This window comes from Rhinolophus hipposideros (assembly GCF_964194185.1).
Source record: "Rhinolophus hipposideros genome assembly, chromosome: 25".
Classification (NCBI taxonomy): Eukaryota; Metazoa; Chordata; class Mammalia; order Chiroptera; family Rhinolophidae; genus Rhinolophus; species Rhinolophus hipposideros.
In genome coordinates, this window is record NC_138071.1 from 19870117 (window position 1) to 19879339 (window position 9223).

At 47.1% G+C, this 9223-nt stretch overlaps 1 protein-coding gene across 12 annotated transcripts in view; it reads right to left on the reverse strand.

The window, feature by feature from the left end:
- Nucleotides 1–8220, reverse strand: part of DGKI (diacylglycerol kinase iota) — a 377107-nt gene extending 368887 nt beyond the window's left edge. For all 12 annotated transcript variants that reach the window (XR_013992604.1, XR_013992605.1, XM_081038705.1 and 9 more), the window contains exon 1: nt 7840–8220. Coding sequence is in view for 10 of the 12 variants with exons in the window: in XM_081038705.1 (XP_080894831.1) it covers nt 7840–8216 (377 nt within the window). In the remaining 2 variants the exon portion in view is untranslated. The remainder of the gene's footprint in view (nt 1–7839) is intronic.
- Between the last annotated feature and the right edge of the window lie 1003 nt (nt 8221–9223).

Genomic DNA, 9223 nt, shown 5'->3' on the forward strand with positions numbered 1-9223 from the left:
CACTGCTCCTTGACTCCCCTGCACACTGACCATATCTGCTTCTCCGACCTTGGCCTTCTGCCTGCTCCGATTTCCAGAGCCCTTAGAAGCAGCTTTCTCAAGATGAAATAGGACCATTTGTGACCACATGGATGGATCTTGAGAGGATAATGCTAAGCTAAATAATTCAGACAGAAAAAGCAGAGAACATTTGATTTCACTGATATGTGGTATATAAACCAAAAAGAACAAGACAAACAAATGAGAAACAAAAACTCATAGACACAGACAATAATTTAGTGGTTACCAGAAGGTAAGAGGGTGGGGGGGAGGGTGATGAGGGTAAAGGGGATCAAATATATGGTGATGGAAGGAGAACTGACTCTGGGTGGTGAACACACAATGGGATTTATAGACGATGTAATACAGAATTGTACACCTGAAATCTATGTAAATTTACTAACAATTGTCACCCCAATAAAATTAATTAAAAAAAAAAAAAAGCAGAGAACCATATGATTTCACTGATATGTGGTATATGAATCAAAAACAACAAAAGAACAAGACAAATGAGTAACAAAAACTCATGGACACAGACAACAGTTTAGTGGTTACCAGAGGGTAAGGGGGAAGGAGGGTGGTAGATGAGGGTAAGGGGATCAAATTTATGGTGATGGAAGGAGAACTGACTCTGGGTGGTGAACACACAATGGGATTTATAGATGATGTAATACAGAATTGTACACCTGAAATCTATGTAACTTTACTAACAATTGTCACCCCAATAAACTTTAATGAAAAAAAAGAGCAGCTTTCTCCTCTTTACATCTTTTAGTAACAGTGACTATTTTTTAATAAGTTGTGAAAAGAAAAGTACATATTCTGTACCCTAAGGAATGCCAAAAACTTTCATGTAAATTTCGTAAGTATACATCAATCTCATTTTCATCTTATCAGAATAATTTTGTCAGTAGCTACCAACATTTGGCTAATACACAATATTTGAAAAAAAATAAATCAACCTGCTCCTTAATTAGACTTATGGATGCACCTCTCTAACAAACACATGATAACACTTACTTTATGACAGGGAGATTGTAAGTATCAACCTTCAAATAATCCTACAAGGTGGATAATACTATCATTACCACTTTATAGATGGGGGAACTAAGGCACAGAGAGGTTAAGTAACTTGACCAAGGTCACACAGCAGGCAGAGGTGGAGAACTGAACACAGGAAGCAGGGCTCTTAACCACTATTCCACTCTGTCTCTCATGTAATTGGGAAATAAAATAATGAGATTTGACTGCAATTTAATTATTACTGCTTTAAGCTTTGAATGTGTTTCCCCCTCCACCCAACAAAAGCCAGACCATTAATATTATAGCTCAACTCAGAAATGCTTCCTTATCAAAGCATAATTTATGAATCTGAAAATCGAAAGGCAAATCTCCACTTGAGGAAAATGTGTGGAGGTTGGGCAGAAGAACTACAGAAGTTCCTATCAAAACGCTGTTGCCGTTAAATAACAGCATTTGCTCCATTTCAAAGGCTCACAAAACCTCAGGGCTAGAAGGAAAGAACATTAAAATTCACAAGCAAAGGCCCCTCTTCCCATCTCTCCCCAACCACAGCCCCTCCCTCAGCCAATACACACACACCTGGCGACTGGATCTTCTCTGAAATCACCCAAGCAATGCATGTGCCACCTCTTTTTGAATAGTACCTGTGGATGTCAGGAAACTCACCTGCCATTCTTCGAGTGCTTTGTGTGGTACGTGAATACAAAGTAGCTGGCACTTTTTCCAAGACTTTGTTATTAAGTGAGTTTAAAACAAAACAAAGGCTTAGCGTCACTAAGTCAACCAAAGAGAACTTCTCCACCAAAGTCCATCAGCCAAGTTGGAAGCAGAGAGTAAGTGATGTAACACCAAACAGAAACTGCTGGAATAAGCACGGGCCGGACAATGGGCAGGACAGACTCCGGGGACACAGGGCAACCATCTTTCTGCATGTCTAAGTTCTCATGGCAAGAAAAGTCAACTGAAAATTCCCTGAGGAGAAAATCAATGATGCCCGTTGGAAAGGGATGAGACAGACAGAAAGAGAGCCAGAGACCTAATTAGTGCTACTCAGAAGGCAAATTAAGGCCTTTTCTTTGACAAGCTGCAAATAGCTGGTTAAGGAAGAGCTTCTGCCACCCGTCTCCAGCCTCCAACAGCTGGCTAACCGGTACTCACATGGGAAGTTGTGACAGATACACAGTCCTGGGCTGTGGGACAAAGTGTACATCAGAGAAAGGCAGACCTTTCTCTTAGCAGAAAGGAAAAAAATCGCAACTGAGATGGACAGGGAATAGATCACAGTAGTAGTTTATTTAAAGAAGGCAATTAAATTCATTCATTCAATAAATATTTATCCAACACCTACTGAGCAATAAGAACAGCTTCAGAGATTCAAATGAGAAGGTGCGACTTCTGTCTTCAGAGGAGCTACCAACGTAGCAGGGAACAATAATACTTATATAATAAGCTAACCGTGCTGAGTCCTTTACCTAAAGTAACTCATCGAATTCTCAGAACAAGCCTCTAAGGCAGGGATGACTAGTACCTTATTTTAGAGGTTATATAACATGCCCGAGATCAACAAGAAGGTACCAGGTTCAAATCCTAGTGTAATTCCCAGAACAGAAAATTCCAGTTCAGGCCTAACACAGCTGCTTGAAAGCACCATGTGAGAATAGGGGAGGACGAACCACCTGTCACAAAAAGTGGACACTTTCACACTCAGTCCTAAGGAGGAGTTTGCCTGGGGGACAAGCCAGAGGTGAATTACGGGAGTGTTACGTGCAAACAGACATAACGTGGTGTTTTTATTTCCTTAATCTTCCCCTGCTTTGCATTGGTTTATTATGCCTTGCCATCCAACCAGCTCAAACAGTTCCAACCCATTTAAACAATTTGAAATGAGTCCATTGTATCATTATTGCCAGCAAATTAACTGATAAAGATTTTGTTTCTCTCCTTATCCTCCTTCTTCAGTTATCTACCGTAAGAAAAGCTCACACCCCATCTCTAAACTGCAATAACTATTACCCTAAAACTATAATTATAGGGTCTCAGAAAAAATAATTAGGATCAGTATTCCCAACATAAACTCATGTAAGAAAGCAAATGTCACCACCCAGCATGTAGGCAGTGGACCTTCCAGCTGCTTCTGGTCTCCCAGAGAGACTGCCTGAGCCCACTTCAAGGACCCCTCAGGGCTGCAGAGGGAATGTGTCCCCCAGATCCCAGCCCAGAAGGCTATGGAAGGTGCGGCCAGCCTGGGCCCTCACGAAGGGTCCTCATTTCTCAGATCGGAAAGTGCAGTGTTCCCAAAAATCTCACTCTAGTCTCATTTAATCTGGCCCTATGCAGCAGTGCTGCTGTTGTCACAGAAGAACTGAGCACCGGCAGAATTCCCTTCAGCTTTTCCTCCCCCAATTCCACATCACCCCATGCTGTCACTCTTCTCTGTGAAAACCAAGCCTCCAAGAGAGCAAATGAAGCAGATGAAGTACTCTGGACAGTGGTTCCAGTGCTCTGCTGCCTGGTGTGGGTCCCGACTGAAAATGTCTACACTACGCCAACTCCTGAGTGATGACTGAGGAAAGAAACATTAAGTTAGAACCAAGGTTTACACCTGAGCCGAAAGTCTAAACGTCAGGCAAAAACATAAATAAAATCGATTTCCAAAAGAGGTTGCAGCATACCGCTACTTGGGAGAAGAAAACTTGCCCCCCATACACTACTGATTCCCGTGCAAGGAAAAACAATGCCCGTGCTACCCTACTTGGCTTTTGATAAACCCGTCGTCTTTCTTATAATCACATAATCTTGCTTGGCAGGACAAAACACCAAAAGGAAACACCATGTTTTTATCATCAACATATAAAGAATAACAGGTCCTTTTGTACCTAGTTGCCTAATCTAAGAAGTCGAGTGCTCCTTTCCATTACTTTTATTTCATACCAAAAACTCTCTCCAAAAACTCTCATAAAGAGGATATGATATGACCATCCTGAAGACAACCATCAGCATGACATATGGAAGGAACTGCCCAGGCTTCCTTCAAGAAAAATCACACGTCATCAATTACTCTGTGCTGCTCAAGGGAGTACAGACAGGCCAGCTCCGCATGGGATCTACGTTCACCTACATAACACCTGTGTAATTTTTTACCAAAAGTAATTTTTTACCAAAAGTAAGTAATACTCAGAGACAGGTATCTTCACACAGATGGCAGGTGTCATGTAGGTGGTTTCGTTCTCAGAAACAAAACCAATCTATTTTCTGATGGTCATGAACTGATATTCATTTTTATTTCTGAAACAGTAGAGGAATTCCTTAAAATTATGTAGCCAAAGGGATACAGACCGAAGACTAAAGTATCCAAGGTATAATACATAATGATCTGTGGTATATTACAGAAGAGAGAATAAGATACTGTACAAATCGCATGCGCACACACGTGGAGAGAGTTCAAACCAAAAATGAATGTTTCGGGAAGCACGATGTGGTCCAAAGAGAAAGTCACTTACAGTCAGATGTGGGTTTAAATTCTGCCTCCTACCCAAGAGCTAAACCTCAGGTTCATTTTCTATAAAATAGAAATAATCATAATCACAGCATAGGACTGGCCTGAAGAGTAAATCAAATAGAATATACAAGAACATTTAGTGCAGTGCCTGGTACACAGAAGTTACCTCTTCTCCCCCTCCCTGGTGTGTCTCTAAAAGATTTTTTTTAATATTACTGACTTAAATGGGAATTCTTACAGTGGCTGTAAAAAAAAACAGTCCTACCCATTATATAGTCATCGGCACATATATATCTGTTGCAGCACCATAATTTGCAAAGAAAAAAGAAGTAGTAATTTTAAGAGAAAAGTACCAGCTCACTTGCACTGCCTTCTAACACCTTCAGCTTTACAGTCTACAGAGACTATTTGCTCTAGGGGAGCAGAATCTAAAATAAAGGAGAAATTCTCATGGGAAAAAATGGTTCCCAAAAAAAGCCAAGAAAGAAAAGATAATGAGGGGAAATCGAGGGATAGATGTAAAGGGGGTTATTTTACTTAACAAAGTAAAAGTCATGCAAAGTGAATAATCTGCCTCCAGAAATGGTTATTTAAAGGCTTTTTGTAAAGGGCTCTGGTTCCTAAAAAGACAGGAGTCACTGCATATGCCCACCCACTCCTCATTTATTTTTAAACCCTAGCTTATATGTTCCTTAGCAACAGAAGGAGCAGATGAGACCCCCCCTACACACATGCACACGCACACCCTCCCCCAAAGCCCCCTTCTTGCCTGTCAAGTGTCATTCCACAAATATCCATGTTCTTCAAAAGATATTTTTGACCTACCTGCAAATCTCCTTTTCCCCACCTCAAATAATTCTCCTTACACAGCAGCCATACTTCACACTCTTAACTTGAACGCTTTCACGTAGACTCCATCTGTGAGGTCTTCTTGACCCCCTCCATTAACTTCCATCAGTCACTGTACTCAAGTGCCCCCCAAAAGTGAGGTGACATGGTCCTCCCTGCGGAGCCAATGCCCAACTCCAGCCAAAGCTGCTCTTGCCTTCCAGGCCATTCATTATCCACCAGTGAAATGGTCCGGCCCAGCTACCACAGAAATCATTGTGAGTGGGTAGGCCACTGACAAATGGAGACACTCTCCAGGTTACCCAGTATAAGCATGTGCTACATGAAATCACCTACCTTTTTGGTGTCTTTCACCTGACTTTGAGACTGCCTGGCCTTGTTTGTCTGGGCATGGCTTATGAGTTCAATGATCAATTGTTTGGCCTTTGGGGGAAAATCAAACAGTAGTCCTCAGATATTAGTGTACTTATGCATTGCAGGAGGAGCCTGTTAAAAAAGTCCCACCCACAGAGAGTTTGATTTTGTAAGTCTGGGGTGGCGGGCATTTTTAACCAGCCACCTGAGGTGATACTGATGTAGGTGAATCAGAGAGACTGTAAAGCTTTATTTAAAGGGAAATGATGTTCACAGAGCAGGATCTATTTTCTATAGAGGATTCTATCCCTCTATAGGACAACTCTGTCTGGGTTCACATCTATATTTGTGTGTGTGCACACTTACACATGCACGTGTGAGCACGCAACCCAGAAAGCCATGGCCCCACACATTCCCTGTGCACGGGAGAGAAGCTCAGAGAACGGCCCCTGCCAAGAGGCAAGCTGAAATGATTTCCCTTGCAAACTCTGGCTTTGTAGCCCGACCCAGGCAGGAGTCTAATGAAAACTCATGACAGCTGCCCAGACCCACAAGGAGCTGCAGGTGAGCAATATCCCCTCGAACTCAGTTCCTAAATTAGGCGAATGTAGTCTCTGTTCCCCTAAGGGCCAGACAGGCCCTCATCACTAGGAAGTAGAACTGCCTGTGTCCCAGCATACCTCCCTAGAGCTACCCTGCTCTTCACCACCTGCCTAATTTTAGAAACCATAAATATAAAAAGAAAGACCCATTCGGTCCTGATCTATGTGAGAGACTAACAGAGCAAGTCAGGTGAGAAACTACGTCGAAGCACAGTGAACAAATGCACTCAATGGACGTGGCAGCCACAACCTCACCAGGAAGACCGTTTCGGTGGCGTCAGAAGCCACTTAGGAGATAGAGAGCACATGCCTGGTGACTGGGGCCTCAGACCAAGCAAAGCCAATGGGGATGCCAGTGATTCACACACATGCCCCCCAAATACAACACACACCCTCATAAACCCACACACCTCTGTCATCTGTCATCTGCTTTGGCTTACATAACAGCACATGGTGTGACAGGCTTAATACTTTATATGGGTCTCTGGAAAGGACTGCTAACTCAAAAGGAGTAGGGTCATACGAGTGCTTTCACTGACCCCTTTTCAAGAAATACGCCATGTCCTAGCAAGTGCAAATCTTTGTAATTCTATGCTTGTTGACTACCTGGACTTTTAAAATGAATAAGCAGTAAGGGTAGTCTCTGAAACCCTCCAAACCTCTCAGTATCTTTATTCTTGCCTGGGGCGGGGAGGATAGCGGGCAGAAGACCTACTGAATCCTCATTTCTCATTTTTGGATCCTGACACAATTTGGGGGACTCTTTTATCATGATTTGGTTGCCATGTATCTCACACTGCCCTTGTCTCCAAAATACACCCATCCCCAGGGGCAAGCATGGTCCCATTCTCGTCCTCACCCCTAGCTTGTCAGCGGGCTCCCCAAGTCGCCCTTCTGGGCACACCCAGGAGAGTGGGGAGAGCACATCTACGTGTAACCCCATCACCAGTTGCGTGTCTACAAACAGTTCCCATATGGACTCCTCCTTCATGGGGGATGTTGAGGCAGGTTCAATTCCCAGAAGGATTTCTCTTCAGCACGTTTCTCTCTGTCAACTATCAAGTTAGTGCCAAAGGTTCATCCAGCAAAATCTGGAAGGTGGGGGAGTGGTTGAAGATGACACCGGCTTAGGGACAACTTTGAGGGTTTCCCTCAAGAAAAACCAGGCATCTGTGTGTCTGCACCCCCAGCCCCCCCACCCCCCACCCCACACATACACGCGCGCATTTTGGTTGTTCTGACCTCAGGGACCCCATCTTCTCGCCTGTCACAAGGGGTAACCGGGCGCACGGAGCTTCCCTGCAGCCCAGAGGGACGGGAGGAGAGGAGAACGCGTCTCCAGCAACACGGGTGGGGAGCGGAGCGCGCGCGCCAGGTGTGTCCAACTCCGCGGCGGCGCCTCCCGGAGGGAGCAGCGCGGGTCTCACGCCCCGCGGCGGCGCCTGTCTCCAATCGCCTCGCTCCCGCGCCTACCTGTACGACACCTGCTTGCGGAAAGTTAAGTTCTTCAGCTTTTCCTCCAGCGCCTCGTCCTTCTCCTTCGGGCCGGCGGCCGCGGGCTCCTCCAGGGCAGCGGCCCCCGGCTCCGCGCCGCCCTCGGCGCCCAGGCAGCAGCTCCCTGCGCCGCTCCCGCTGCTGCTGCCGCCGCCCGTCGCCCCCTTCTCCTCTCCCGCCGGGGAGCTGGGGTTCATGGCGACCGCTCCGGCGGCCGCGGAGGGAACCGAGACGCAGCCGCTGCGGAGGCCCGGCCCGCTGGCCGCGCTGGCGGCAGCCGCCGCTGCGGAGAAGCGAGCAGGACCGCGCGCCGCTGGCAGGGGCGGCAAATGGCAGCCCCTTCCCGCAGCATCCATCCGCGGCTGCAACGCACCGGGGCATTGTGGGAAACTCCGTGCCTCCACTCCCCCTCCCCGACCAATCAGACGCCGCCTCCCTCCGCTTCTCCGCGCCCTCCCCCCGCACACCCGAGCTCCCCCTTGCGGATCCTGGAGCCGGAGCACGAGCCTGGGCGGACCCTGAACTCTGTCCGGAGGCGTCGGGCTGCGGAGAGGGAAACTCGGGGGAGGGGACGTGCGGCCGCCGGGCGGGGGGAGCGGGGCGCGAACACGGGGGCAACAGTGCAGACCGCGGGAGGGAAACTCCGGGGAAAGCGTGCCGCGCCCTGCTTCACACACCAGGAAACTGGAACCAGGACGGGCGAGCTGCCCTGCCCCGGCACTTGGCCCGGGAGCGGTGGCGCCCACCTTGGTCCCAGCGCCCTGATTCCAGAGGCCCTGGTCAGCATTCTCTCCACCACCGCTCTCCACATCCAGGCAGGAGCCGCCCTCCGCGGGAAACCTTCGGGGGATGTGGAAGGAGCGTGGTCGCTGCGAACCCCGCAGAAAATTGGTGCGCAGTGTAAATTAAGGGGTGAGAGAGAGGTCAAGTTTATGATACAGGTGAAGCGCCTACCTACTCTCGCAGGGAGAAGGCTGGGACCCCTTCATATTTGAATGCCCCAACCTAGCGTCTTCCTTATGCACAGAGGACTCTCCCTAAATAGCTGTTATTCCGATGGAATCGGATCAGAAGGCCCTCAGTGAAGCAAAAAGGCTGAGAGAATCCAGGAGGCAAAAGTGAGGGTGCGTGCAAGGGTTGAATGCTGGTGCCTGACCAGAGAGAAAGGGAGGAGGGGCTGCCTCATAGAGGGGCTTCCATCCACATGAGACCCCACTGTTCAAACAACCCAAGTTTGCAGCCTCTGCAGACTTAACTGTCCACCTCACTCCTCGTTTTTTGTTTCCAAGATAATCGAATATTCTATAGGGCTTGAATGATGTGCTCGAAAGTGTGTGAAACATAGTTTTCCCAATTAGGGGTT